Source organism: Rousettus aegyptiacus, unplaced genomic scaffold (assembly GCF_014176215.1).
Source record: "Rousettus aegyptiacus isolate mRouAeg1 unplaced genomic scaffold, mRouAeg1.p scaffold_m13_p_5, whole genome shotgun sequence".
NCBI lineage: Eukaryota > Metazoa > Chordata > Mammalia > Chiroptera > Pteropodidae > Rousettus > Rousettus aegyptiacus.
In genome coordinates this window covers 12,793,542-12,808,942 of record NW_023416308.1, presented here as the reverse complement: position 1 = coordinate 12,808,942, position 15,401 = coordinate 12,793,542, and the positions used below count along the sequence as shown (strand labels likewise).

The 15,401-nt window shown below is 40.5% G+C and overlaps 1 protein-coding gene across 1 annotated transcript in view; it reads right to left on the bottom strand.

Annotated features, from left to right (window-relative positions):
- PI4KA (phosphatidylinositol 4-kinase alpha) overlaps positions 1 to 15,317 on the bottom strand; it is a 109,045-nt gene extending 93,728 nt beyond the window's left edge. The window contains exon 1 of the mRNA XM_016120120.2: positions 15,183 to 15,317. Coding sequence (XP_015975606.2) covers positions 15,183 to 15,317 — 135 coding nt within the window. The remainder of the gene's footprint in view (positions 1 to 15,182) is intronic.
- Positions 15,318 to 15,401: the final 84 nt, after the last annotated feature.

Sequence of the window (15,401 nt, the reverse complement as noted above, 5' to 3'; positions counted from 1 at the left end):
TTCCTCTGATTAAACCCAATTGGCTAACACAGATGGTCACATCCTCTTTCCTGAGGACTAATTAAGTTTTACCTTGAAAACATAATGTGTATGTGATAGGTTATATCTGCTTGGTTATATAAAAGGGTGAGATTTCTTTCTGTTTCTGCAATCTCTTAATGGGCTGCCTGTGATGCATATCCCATTATGGTTTAATGCTCATTCAATAACACAAGTATTTTCTTTCTCTTCTATCTTTGTGGAGAGGATTTCTGGATTGGGAGATTTTATTTTTAATTATATTTCTCCAACAACAGTGTCTGCAGGACCACTTTCAATGGGGGTGATCAAGGCAGTCCTCTTTAAGAAGGTGCCCATTAAACTAGGTTCAATTAAGAAAGAACCAACCGGGAAAAATCAGAAAAGAGCATAACAGCAGAGACCACCGGGGCAGCAGCACGGTGGGAAAGGGCATGCAGGGCTGCCCAGAAGTCCAAGCGCAGGCAGAGACAACCCCACAGAACTCCACCAGGCCAGGCTGGGAGCCTAGATTGTACTGTAATAACAATGAGAAGCCAGAGCTGCTGGGGCACACACACAGAAGCCTTCACGCTTCAAGTTTAGAACTGAGGTGCTGCATGAAGAATGGATTTTGAAGAAAAAGGGGAAAAGCAAAGAAATAGGTCAGTAAATCCTGCAGTAGTTCAGACAGAGATGGTAATGAAAATAAGAGACAGAAATAGACCAGCTCAGGATATGTTTCAAAGGAAAAGAGTATCAGGACTTGATGATGGGCGGCATGTGGAAGTGAAGGAAAGATTATTTTCGTTGCCTTTTTGCCACACTAGAAAGTATTCATACAGACAGACATGTAGCATGTGAGGTCTGGGAAATATTCCATACAAGGAGTGGTTAAAGGAATGTTTAGCCTGAAGACAATCAAGGTATAAACACAATTTATCTATTTGAAAGGCTCCAATAACATCATCAACAACAGCAGCTACCCTACCTTTAATGTTAGTGCATTTGTCTGTCTCCCCACTAACCTGTAAGCTCCTTAAGGGCAAAAATCATAGCTTATCTTTGAATCCCCATCTCCTCCACTGCAGACATGAATGATAATAGCCACCCTCGCTCTCCCCCAGGCTGCAGTCCTTCCCGCCTATTCTTACTTTTTGCCCAGACTTCACTCTGACTATTGTGGCTGGTTCTCTTCCCAATCCAGACCCTCCCCTATTTGGAGGAATGCTGCCAGCCCATTCCAGCACTTGCCCCAGAGGGTAGAGGCAAACCCCAAGGTTCCTCCTTTATGGCCAGTGTAAGAACTGGATATCTCTTCACAGTGTAAGTGTTCTGGGCTAGGTTGGGTTTTCTGTTTGCTTCTTAAGTACTACAATGTTTGTTTTTTAAGTACTACACTAGAAGAATAGGCACAGATATGAGTACTTGCAATATCCCAGGATAAGCATTCAGCATCATGAACATTTCTAAACCCTACTGCCCATACAGCTGTCACCAAACTCAGCAGAGATATCTGAAGGCAGCAGTTTTTACCATTCTTGCCTTCTCTGGACTGTCTGCCCAGAGGGGCTCTAAGGAACTCCAGGCTACTATGACTTCAGACCTTCCTTCCCCACCTCCGCTCAATTAAAAATATTTAAACAGAAATCATTTGTGACCATTTAGAAATTACTCTAAAAGGAGTTTTAAAATGTGAAAGACAGATACCAAAAAGAGCTATTAAACAACTTAGAGATCTACATAACAATTCAAGGATGCATGAACTACATTGGTGTGGCAGGCAGAATAAAGGCTCCACAAAGATGTATGTGTTCTAATCCCCAGAATCTGTGAATATATTACCTTACATAGCAAAAGAAACTCTGTAGATGTCATTAGGGTAAGGACTTTGAAATGGAGAGGTTATCCCGAATTATTTGAGTGGGTCTAGTGTAATCACAAGGTCCTTAACAGGAGAGGAAGAAGAGGAGATCAGAGTGATGTGCCGTGAGGGTTTGGCCCCATGTCACCAGCTTTGAAAATGAAAGAAAGGGCCATGAACCAGGAGCGTGGGGGACTTGAGAAGCTATAAAAGACAAATGGGATGGGTTCTTCCTTAAAGTCTCCAGAAAGGTACACAGCCCTGACATCACCATGACTTTAGTCCAGTGAGACTAGTGTTGGGCTTCTAATATACAGACTGAAAAACAATAAATTTGTGTTGTTCTAAGCCACTAAATTTGGGCTGATTTATCATAGCGGCAATAGGAAACTAACACAATTAGTCAAGGAGTACTAAATAAAACTCAGAACTTGGCCTGCCTATAAAGAAAGATACAAAAATTAGTAATTGAATTACAGGCAATATTTATTTCCTCCTTTACTCTTTTCTGTATTATCCTTAAGGAACATTGTTAACCTCAGATTTAGAAAAATATATATATTTTAAAATAGTAGGAAACAACTTTGCCATTAATGCAAATCTCATTTTTAAAAGGACAATAATATTTATGCCCTTAGAGCTCAGAAATAAAAGTGTATAATATTTCGATGGATAGAATCTGGGTAATCCAAGAACAAAAATGTAACTCAGAACTGAAAGAAAATCTGGATCAAATAAGCTGAGCAGATGTTTTCTACATACAAAGGTCCTACAATTTCTTTAAGTCTTTAATATCATAAAACAACTCCTACTTAAATATAACTTCCCCAAGAGTCTCAATCTAAGTAGAAAAGTTTTCCTCTTTTTCATGGAGCAAGAGATACAGCTATTTCAACCCTGACGAAGACACCCAGGGCTGCAACAGGCACAGCAGAGACATACCACCTGAAACAAGAGACCCAGGCATGTAAAACTTAATCTCACAAAATGGTCTTGAATAGTTCACAGCTCTGTGTAAACAAAAACCAAATTTATTAAATTATCTCAGCAAAAAAAAAAAAAAAAAAACATGGAAAAAAATGGAATGTGACATGGAGTTTTTATTGGTATAATTTCTCTAAAGAAATACAGGATGCACAAAAGTTCAACTACTACACTGAAATGATGCTCACCCGGACCTCAGACCTGAGGACCACTAACAACTCCCAAACATATGCAAGATCACAAATGGACGGCTGCGCGAGGTCACACACTCAACTGCCAAATGCCCACCTGCAGGCAGATCATCGTGTTATCCCATCCTTATGTCACAGGTTAGGCACAACCTAAGGCAACAGGTTCTTAACCAGACCCTCTCTCTGACTTTTGTCTCTCCCTACTCCAGGATCACCACTTCCAGCTCAGGCACCTTCGATGGCTCCTCACTCCAATGCACACTCCCAGCCTGGCAATGAAGGTCCTCCCCAACCTCTCCAAACAACCAGGCCCAAATAAAACGCTCACTTCTCCCTGCCTGGCCTTTTCCGTAGTCCTCGCCCATCTGCAACATTTCATTCAACCTACCTCATCTTTCTAAAATCATCTCAACTGTCTCCTGCTTCTCACAGCTTTTCCAGCCAGACCCCAGCAACATAACATGATCTCTCCCATCACACCTCTCAGTAGCCCACCGAGAACTCTGTACTCCTAATTACCTTTTTGTATCTTATTTTGGTGTTACTTGCATCAACCTTCTGCTCAATGCAAACAGGACTGTATCCCCAGCTAACAGTTACTGAGCATTTATCACACGCCAGGAGCTGGGGTTGTGTTATCTCATCTAATCGTCACGATAGCATATTAGGTCAATATTATTAATTATCCCCATTATGCGGATTAAGAAACTGGGATATAGAAAGGTCCAAGTCCTAATGCAGAATAAAGCTTTGATGCTATAATTCAATAAATGAAAAAATAACATTGAAAGATTTTTTTCCCAGAATTATACGACAAATTAACAAATTGTTTTTAAGGGGGCGGGGGATATAGAGCCTGTCATTATAAAAGGTCATTAAGCTCAAAACCTGACAGAGCCAGGTTTATTCTCATTTACGAATAGGATCCCGAGGGGCTCTACACACCACTCTGAGGTCAATAACCCAATGGACCACAGGGAGGCGAGAGAGGTAACTTACATGGACTTTGACAAGAATTCCGAACTACACTTTAACCCAAGGCTGTTAAGAGAGACCACAAGGTGAAACTATGATTGCCAAGGTAAGGAAATGACAAACCAAAGAGAAAATAAGATGCCTTCACAAGCTGCAGATGAGAATCAAACATAACAGTGAGTGCAGGTAAGGTATTTAGATCAAAATAAAACCACAATAATTGCATTACAAGCTGGCTAACTAAGCAATTTTTAAAGGCATACAACTTTTGTTAACTGAAACCTCTGGGAATATCTTTCTGTGAAACAAAATTCCCTGAGAACTAAAGATTAAGCTTTAAGTATTAGTGATAGTTTTGTGTTGTTGTTGTTGTTGTTGTTAAAACCATTTTTTAATTGTCTTTCTCAAATGTACTGCCCCTTAGACAGAGAGCACTGAATATAAGTTAACATTTCTAAGGGGCTCAGAGCTATCAGGACAAACAAAGGTGATTGTGACATGATGCACAAGAAGCTGCACATGCAGATGGCATAGCAATCTGCTCCTCCTAGCAGGCCTGGATGGGGGTTTCATTAAAGATGCTCTTTTGGTGATCTGCAGATGACTGTGTGACAAATTAACACAGTTTTCTACAATGTTCAACACAGGCAGCACTACACGAGCCTTTACACACAATTAACGAGCCACCATTCTTGTGCCTGGCAGAGTGCTGCGCATACAATGCACATCTCAGGGTCCTGGGACATCGTTTCCATAGGCACTTCTCAAATGATCAGGAGAACCGCACAGAGTTAAGAGGTTCTGATTTTCAGTCCAGCTCTTCCACTTCTTACCTAAGTGACCCTAAACAAGTGACAAAACCTATCTGAACATCTCTGCCTTTGTATTTCCTTCTGTAAAATGTGGACAAATTACAAAATGTGTGTATATACAAAAACATATGGAATCTTGCTCGTGTCTTAAAACTATGCCAATATTATCAAATCATCTCCCTCAAGCCTCAGTTTTCTCATGTTTTAAAGGATGACCAGACAGATGTTTTGCAGTCTCTGCTCCAGCAATAAAATCCTGTGATCCAAGAGCTTCCACTTATAGCCATGAGGGAATAACAGGACCTGGGTTTATCTTCCTGCCATCAAACAACTAGAAAAATATACAAATATATGAAACATGGAGTGCAGGACTCTAATACCTGAGAGAAAGGAAAACAAAGTGACCTCTATGACTGCCCTGGTTTTCTGCCAGAAGACATATCATGAACCACAGAACAAGGAAGGGAATCCCAAGCAGATCATGCTGGTCTCATTAAGTTGAAGAAACAAATATGGGAATACAGGAAGTCTAAGGGAGCTAGAATTTATGAAGAAGAGAGAGCTCAGCAGAAAAATACTTCAGGAATCTACAAAAGAGTCCTCTGAGTCTGATGAATACTAAGGTACACACACTAGCTTACAAGGCTGGCCCTTGGACAGGGTCTGAGAACTTGGCACTGTTGTCTCCATTCCCTAACTATTAAGGGTAGTTCGCTATGCCTCAACTGTAAAATGTGATTTATGCTGAACATTGATTTGCCTCTGGTAATCTGGAATTTCGACAGCTGCTAGACATAGGGTACCTGTATGACCACCCACCAACAAAATCCTTGGGTGATGAGTTTCTAACTGGCTTCCCTGGGCAGAAATATTGCACACATGCTAATGCATACTTTCATTGCTAGGAAAGGAGCACATCTGATGTGTCTCTTCAACAGAAGGAGAGAGCACACTTTGTCTTTTCCCCTTGCTGATCCTCCCATGTATTCTTTCACTGTAATAAACCTTAACTACAAGTAAACTATGCGCTAAGTCCCTAACTCATTGAAATTGTGGATAGTCTTGGGGGACCCCTGAAAAAGAATCAGAACCAGAAAATGACAAATGATGGAATTAGCGGGCAAGGACATTAAAACAGCCATTATAACTATGTTCAGATGTTTTAAGGAAGACATGAACCTCTGAGTATGCAGAGAAATGAGAGCTACAAAACAATCAAATGAGTTTCTGGAGATGAAAAATATATCCTAAACAATTTTTTTAAAAAGTCCTGGCTTGGATTACCAACAAATCAGAGACTGCAGAAGGAAGGCCGGTGAACTTGAAAACATGTCTATAGAAACTAGATGAAATGATGCACAGAAGAAAAAAGGGTGAGGAAAATGATCGGAGACACAACATGTGGGACAACCTGTAACATACAAGTAATCAGAGTCCGGAGGGAAAAAAGGGGGAGAGGGACAGATGAAACTACTTTAAGAAATAATGGCAACAATTTTTCCAAATTTCATAAAACTATATAAGCCTACAAATCTAAAAACCTCAATAAATTCCATGTAAGATAAATAAAAAGCCACACAAAGGCGTATCATAATTCAGTTCTGAAAAAACCCATACAAATGGGAAAATCTTAGAAATACCCAGAGGGAAGAAAAAATAGATACAAAGAAACAAGGATAAAATTAACCAGTTTCCTAATTAGAAGAAAATGAAATAACACCTTTTAAGTCCTAATATAAAAACATCTGTCAACCCAGAATTCTATAGTCAGCAAAAATGAAACTGATGAAAATTTTCAGACAAATGAAAGCTGAGAGAATTCATCACACTAGCAGATCTGGACTATAAAAAAAATGTTAAATGATACCAGGGATAAACATGAATCTACATAAAGAAATAAAGAAAACTGAAAATGGTGTATCTGTAAATATGTTTGTCTCATTTTTATGATTATTTAAACAATATATGTGGAGTTTAGAACACAGAGATGTAAAAATCTATGACAACTATCGCAAAAGATGAGGTAAAAATGAAATTATAATTGTAAGGTCATTACATTATAAATAAAGTGGGATAATGTTATTTGAAGGTAAACTGACAAATTAAAGAAATGCATATTTCAATCCTAGAAAAACCACTTTTTAAAAAAGCTAATAAGCCAATAGTGGAGATTAAATGGAAAACTTAAAAAAAAAGTTCAATGAAGCCAAAAGAAGGCAAGAAAAAAAAAGATGGGACAAATAGAAAACAAATATCAAGATGACAGATTTAAATCCCACCGTATCAATAATCTTATTATACGTAAAGGGTCTAAACACTCCAACTGAAAGATTTTCAGACTAGAAAAAGAGCATGCTACCTACTGTCTACAAGAAAATCATTTTAAATGTAAAGACATAGGCTAAAAGTAAAAGGATGGGAAAAAATATACTATGCAAACACCATTAACGAGAAAGCTGGTGTTGCTATATTAATATCAAAGTAGATTTCAGAACAAAGATTATAGCTATTCATGATGATAGAGGTCAATTGATGTTGAGGACATCAACTATACATATAAGTGTGTATGCTTCCAAGAATAAAGTTTCAAATTATATGAAGCAACCACAATTATGGTTGGCAACTTCCTCTCCCAGTAACTGATAGAACAAATAAACGGAAAATCAATAAGGATACTGAAGACCTGAAAAACCTACTTGATCTTACTAATATCTATGGGAAACTTCACCTAACAAAACCAGAATATACATTTTCAAGTATAACTGGAAAATTTACCAAGATATATCTTACATATGCTACATCCTAAGTCTCAATAAATTAAAAAGAACTGAAATCAAACATTGTTTTCTGATGGCAACAGAATAAAATTAGAAATCGACAACAGTAAAGTATCTACAAATCCTCCAGTTTTGGAAACTAAACAATATACTTCTATATACTTCAAAATCAAAGAAGAAATCATGAGTCTATGGCCATGCTCCTGAACAAGACCGATCCTGTCTGATCTCAGAAGCTAAGCAGGCTCAGGCCTGGTTAGTACTTGGATGGGAGACCACCTAGGACGACCGGGTACTATGGGTATAAAGGATTGCAAGCTGACAAGATCCTTGCAATCTGTGAGGTCAACCAAGGGTTGCCTCAACTAAAAAAAAATTTAAAAATAATATTTAAAAAAGAAGAAATCATAAGGGAAATTAGAAAAAATATTTTGAACATAATGAAAAAAGAAAACGTCTTACAAAATGTGTGAGATGTAGCTAAAGCAGCATTTGGAGGAAATTTGTATCTTTAAATGCTTATATTAGAAAAGAAGGAAGGTCCAAATTCCTATGATCCTATAATTATAAGTTCCCCTAAAAGATCTAACGGACGATTCTCCCAAGTGAGAAAAGACATCAGAAAAACAATATTTAACGTTCATACTAATGTAATTTTCACAGCTTTACTTAAAGTGTTCTTAAAATATTTCCATCTATATTCTAATCACAATTGACATTTTTATTTTACTTATTAATATTTTATAATCTTCACCAATCCCTTAGAGGGCTATTCAACTATTAAGTTGCTTTTAGGATAAAGTCCAAAATTATTTCCACAACCCTGCCCTGGATAATCAAGCCTGCCCACCTCCTCAGGCTATTTTTGTGTACCCGCCAAAGCTACAACCACTGTAGCCTTCTTTAAGGTCATCGAATGAGTCAAAAATTTCCTTCCTCTGGGCTTTTGAACAATCTGCACCCTCTCTCTGCTAGGAGTATTCTTTTTTACACACTTTGTTGGCTAACTTCTACTCGTCCTTTAGCTGTGTTGAAAGTCTCCCCTGATATTCACATAAATCAGGACCCCATTTTATCTTTCTTCATATCATTTACCTTTTTCTTTTTAATTGAGATAAAATTCACTGACACCATTTACTTTTGTTTCATTGCACTTGTTACCAGTTTAAGTTATATTTACTTGTAATTATTTGCCTGTCTCTCTTCATGGTAACTAACTCTATAACTACAATACAATGTCTATTTATTCATCCCTCTAGTGGGCCCTTCCAGGGCCTGGCACACAACAAGCACTCAAAGATTTATTCTATGAATGAATGAAGGAAGGAAGGAATGAATGTCACCATCTTTTGCTTTCATAATGGTATATAGCCTTAACTGTCCTGAATCCAGGCTTCCAGACCAGCTCTTAACACAGAAACATTCAGAAAAAGAGAATGGCTTCAGCAATAGAGAGCGAGCCTCTCAAAACTCAACAAATAAATGCAAGTGAGAACTGAGGATTTTTGCCTCAACCCTGTATTTACTCGTCAATTTATCTCACACACACACACACACACAAAAGTAGTAGGCTGGCTGGCTTGGTAATATTCAATAAAAGCCAAGCTTTTTTCCAAAATGCCAAGTTACTTGCCAATACAAAATGCAAATACAAAAACAAATAAACATATAAAGTAATCAGGAACACAAAGTGCAGAGATAAACTTCAGCAATTAAAATCAACATTGGGAACAGCTGATGGTAAAAGGGACTGGAAGCAACCACATCTCTCCCGGGTACAAACTGCAAACACAGGCAGCAGCAAAGAGAATCAGCAGTAAGGAGTCAGAAATAAAACATTTCTGCCCTCTGAAAGAGCAAACAGCTAGTGATGCATCAATTCTTAGACTCCCTAAGGGCACTGAAATAAACAATGAAGCCATAATAATCTTCCTAATGCACATCGCTCTCAGGCCCTTAAATACTCAAGGGCTCTTCCCTGTCTCATCCGTTAAATTCAAACTCTGAGTCAGGGACTACATATGAGGTCACCCACTTTCTTCTCCAGTCTCATCTCCACTCTTCCCTTTAGGTTTACTGTTTCTACAGACCTCTATTACTTGTTCCTCATTTTCCTCGGTGCTTTGACCTTCCCTTGCCAACTACTCTTAGCATCTACGTATGCCCATCCTCATCATTTCCAAGCCTTCCCTACTTAAAATCTCAGGGGAAAGTAACCTCCCAGCAAGTGCCCACAACATTTTCACTTTCTTAGAGCATGTTTCCCTTTTTAAACTTCTATTACATTTTTCACATACCTGTCAAAAGCCACGGAAAAATGGTTTGGTACCCAAAGAAAAAAAATATCTGCACCTCACATTTTTACCCCAGCAAAGTGCAAAACAGTTAAATATCTTCCCAGGGGATTTTTATTGAAAAGCCACACAGTCCGCCACTGGCTCTTTCTGGACATACAATCGGCCAGCCCTGCACTTTCACTGCTGCTACTAATTTGTAAGTTAGCTGAGAGCTGGGATTGGGTGCACACCTAACAGACTCAACTGTAGAAAGTAAGCTACCCAGAGTAGGCACAGCTAGGAGTCGGTATTCAAGCAACAGGACCACAAGTATGAAGAGAATGCTGTACTCAAGTTACCACAAAACAGAAAACGAGAACACAGCAGTATCACACAATCACTTCAGCCTTTTTGTTTTGTTTTGTTGTTGTTTAATTCATAATTTAGCATGGCCAACCATGGTCAAGTATTATCTTGGGATCCAAGCTGGCAGGAAAAATAAATAAAATCCAGCACTGGTGAAGCTATAGATAAATATGCACAAGGTGTCCTGCTGATGCTGTCATAACTACGTGCAGTCTTTTGAAAACAACTGGGCAGTAAACATCAAAACCCACCTACAATCTTAACACAAGGATGTAATTCAGAAGATGACAAAATGCTAAGTGTACAAACATGCTGCTTCACAAAGGAAAAACTAGAAAGTTTAAACAGAAATGCTTAAGTAAATTATGGTCTGTCAATACAAAAGATGGCATGAAGCCATTAAAATAACAAATATGAGCTATTTTTGAAGAAGGAAATAAATATAGCTATATACGGTTGAAGATTAAAAACAGAGCTCTAAGAAATGAAACTGCTGAGGGGTTAATGTTATGAGCTGAACTGTGTCCCCACCCCAATTCACATATTTAAGCCCCCAGGTACTTCAGAATGTGACTGTATTTGGACATGGGGTTTTTTTAAAGTAATTAAGTTAAAACAAGATAATTAGGGTGGGCCAATCCTACCAATCTGAGTGGTGTTCTTATTATTAAGAAGAGATTAGGACGCACACAGGCACAGAGGGAAGACTGTGAAGACATAGGGAGAAGATGACCATCTACAAGCCAAAGAGAGAGGCTTCAAAAGAAACCAACACTGCTGACATCTCTATCTTGGATTTATAGCCTCCCAAAGTGTGAGAAAATAAATTCCTGTTGTTTAAGCCACTGTGGTACTTTGTTATGGCCGCCCTAGCAAGGAGTACAATTAATGTGGCATTATTACAGGTAGAGATTTTCTTCTTCCAATTTCTTCTTAAAATATTTTAGAGCTGCTTTAATAACAATGGTTCTAGCAACATGATGCCCTTTTCCAATGTGCTTTCTCTCTCCTCTTACTTCATGGATGGTTATTTTTTAACATGGCCTCACAAAGGAAAGGGAGAGAGGATGGGAAATGTTCAGCTTCATGATGCTTAAAAAAAAGTCAGCATCTTTATTTTTACTCCATGGCAGACCACTCTAAAGCAACGGTCCTCAACCTTTTTGGCAAAGGGACCAGTGCTCCTATGAAAATCTAATGCCTGATGATCTGAGGTGGAGCTGAGCTGGTGATGCTAGCACTGGGAAACAGCTCCAAAAACAGATGACTCTTCTCAACTCACCTCCTGCTGTGAGGCCTAGTCCATAACAGCCCATGGACAGGAACAAGTCTGTGGCCCAGGAGGTTGGGAACCCCTGCTCTAAAGGACAGACTGGATAACCATGAACTCCAGAAAGCCCACTGACCTCACCATCTGGCCATGTATTCCTCCAATTATAGGTAAGAGTTAACCAGCTCATCTTCTGGAACACATCTGTCCAGGGAGGGTCTGGCCTGTCCCTAATGCCTAGTTTTGTTTAAACATCAGATTGATAGTTAGCTAAGATGCGACAAGATTCTGGCATTCTAACAGAAGAAAATAGAGAAGACATTTCAGGACGTGGAAAAAGACTCTGATCAAAGCTTCCTGAGGGTGAGAAGAGAAATGGAAGGGCAAGAAATGCTACCTACCCTGCAGCTCTGTCCAGACCCTCCATGTCCCAGGGGTTCGGGTCCATCAGTATGGCACAGGCCAAATGAGAAAAGGCAGAAACAGGTCTCCTGATTTCTTGGATACAGAGAAGTATTACCAGGAAGAGCCAGGAGGCTTGGCAGGGACAGCTCAACAACATTCTGAAGACAGATGAGAGTGCTCGCTTCGGCAGCACATATATTAAAATTGAAGACAGATGAGAACAAGGAAAGTAAAGCGTGACAGGCAGGCATACAGAAATCAGAGAGAGGGAGTCTAGAAATCGACTATATGTGAAGATTCCAGTGTAAGACTGGATTCTCTTTCTTCATATTTTTCTTTTCTCACCTTTCACCCAGAGGGAGAGTGCTGAAAACTCTCCCTCTGAGTGGAACGTGGTCTACAAGGCATCACCAAGAGTGCCCTCAGAGTTGGGCTACAATCCTGGGAGTGGGCCTCAGGGCTGGAACATCAGTCTTAGAGGCAGCCTAGAAGAAAAAGCTCAGATACGGATCAGAGAATAGATGTGCAGGGGTCTTGGGTTTGGCTCTCTGAACATGGCAGGAGTCTGGTCACCAGACATGTGATACGAGAGTAGATGAAGGACTTGCAGCCAATCTGACTTGTTGCTGGTCACCTGAGTGACCAAATTATGACTATTTCTTATTTACCTGCCTAGCATGTACCAATTAATAGTAGGTGCTCAATAAATGTTTTCTGAATGAAAGAATGAATTAATTAAAGAAAAAATAAAATCCACACTAAATAGTGATAGGCTTGATTTCACAGCCTGGAATTAGAGTGGGTGACTAGAGTAAGTACACACACTGTGGCATATAGAGGGACAAAGATGGGGAATGTTGTCATTAATGTGCCTCAAGTGCCACTAAAAGTTACCAAGGTCGAAGCTGAAATGTCAGGTCTAATTCAGAAAATTTAGCCTTCCTCTAGTCAACCATATCTGGACTAAACCCTCCTCAGTCCTTTGCTTTCTCTCTGGAAAAAGAAAAAGAGGGAAAATAGAAACAAAGAAATTAGAGAGATTTTTCACTACTTATCTCCCCCCTTAAGTCTCCATCTTTATTATTCTGGATAGGTACTCAGAAATTCCTTTACTCGTAAGAGTCTCAAGATTCTTTTCCTTATGAATGCTAAGGGATTCTTTCTTATAATTTTAGAGTAGGGGAATGTAGTAAGTAGACATAGTCTATAGGACTAAATAGTAACAATGATCCCTAGCATAATCAAGTCTCTAGATCCTAGATGATAGCAGGAATTCACATATATTTGATGAAATCAGCCATCTATAAAAGCCTCCTCTAAGAAAGTTATTTGGGGTCCCCAAGACCACCCACACATACATAGTAGTTCTCATGGCTAAATTTTATTACAGTGAAAAGATAACAGGAAGGAAAAAGACTGAGGTACAATCTGAAGAAATCTGAAGAGTGTCCTCATATTCTCTCTCTCTCTTTTATAGCAGCAAACAATGCAGCAACACATGTGCAATGTTTGTGCCTAGGGAACTCCATCAGAGACTCAGCACCTAAGGTTTTTACTAGGGGCTGGTCACATAGGAACTGTCTGCCTAGCAACTATAAAAAATCCAGATTCCCAGAAGGAAAGCATGTGTTCGACATAAGTCATATTTTTTGTATAAAGAGTCTAGGCACAGTCACCCACCCTTATCAATTAGGGAATGGAGGGAATGATTCAAGTGGCAAGTTCCCAGATGACAGTCAGGGGCCAATCTTGCAAGCAAGCCCTTCTGAAGACAGCAGCTTCAGGCTTGCTCTGTTAACTCTTTCCTGAAGTGATCTGTAAATGTTGCCAATGAGACTGAAGTACCTCCAAAGTAAAAGATGGTATCAGGGAGCTGCCAACCTAGAGGCTATATTCATTAGTTGTATTTTGCAGAAGAAAGCGAAGAATCATATTGGGGAAGTGAGCTGCCCAGAGTCATATCAAAGAAATCAAATGATACAGGATTTAAATTCATGTGGTCCTATCTCTGTAACCCATATTCTTTCCATTCTATTGTACTCCAAAGTCAGGTTGGTATCAGTTTCCCAAGACCTGCTCACTCTGTAGATGAATGTTAAATCGATGCTAAGAAACTATAAAAGCAAGGAAGAACTAGGTCACTCTGCCCAAGTGCCTAAAACAGCCTTTCAGCTTCACTCCTCACCAAAGCCACTAAAGCACTCCCAACTGCAGCAGGCAGTCTCCAGTCACCACTGCTCTTCTACTATCAAAGTTCTTTCCATCTGCTGTGTGTGGTGGGGGAGGGAGGGGGGATATCCCATCTCTTCATTAGTATACTATAATGAATCTCATCACACACGGCGGAAGAAGAAAGCTGACACAAGGCACTTTAAGCTTGAATTCATTTAATCCTCAAGAACCACTTCATTTCACAGATAAGCTAAAGGAGGCTGTCAGAGTTGAAAGAACTTATCCAAGACAACGCATAGTAAGTGACAGTGCAGGACCAAACTTAGCTCTGACTCTAAAACCTGTATCAGCAGATTTTAGAATAATCTGTAAAATTAGACATCTGAGGTGCCTTTCACCTTTCTCCCAAGATAAGGGTTCCTTTGGCATAAGTTCTTTCTCCTCTGAAGCAATCCTCAATTCAAGTCTCTGCCCACTGACAGTTCACTCCGCCTTCCCATATCTGCCACAGTCCCTTCTTCAAATGCAATCTTTTACCCAATCTAATGCCCCCTCTAGTCTCACAGAAAAACAATGCGCAGTAGATCGGCATTTCAGAAAGCACTTTCAGATACATTATTTCATCTGCCCTTCATGACAATCCCGTAAAGCCGTCGAAGAGGTAAAAGTACCCTCATTTTACAAGAAAGGCATTTTCCCAAGATCACAGAATAAAAAGCATGGGAAGTCAGGAGCGGAGCCCCAGGTTTTGACACTTGGCTCTTCCCACTGCACCTCACTGCCACCCCGCCCCAGCAATGTTACAAGGTGCCCCTTGGGTCGAATCCAGGCCTGTAGGTCACACGTCCCTCCCACCAGCAACGTCTCCGCCAATCCTTCCACATGACCCCTCCCCCACGACCTCTCTCTTCACCAGGATCCACCGCCCACAGGCTTCCTTAACCCGCCAGCCCACTAGGCTCAGGAGCTCCCTCTTCTCACGGGCAGCTCGCCACCCCCTTCTCGGCCTCCTGCAGACCCTCGCCCCGCCTCCCCTCTTTGCCACCCGAGTCACCCATTCCTGTCAACCTGCAGCCGGGCCCGCCCAGGCTACCTTCTCCAAGGATGCTGGTCTCTGCACGGCCAGGGAGCGGGCGAGTGAAAGGACCGTATTGAAATAGAAGCCCCGCGAGGCGCTGGAGCTGGAGCCGGAGCCAGAATTCCCCCGGGTCGCAGCTGCCGCCATCATAGCGCGCGAACCGGCGCTGCCCGCCGGCTTCCCGCACCCGGCCCGGGAGCGCCGGAGCTCACCGCGCAGGCGCGACGGCGTCCG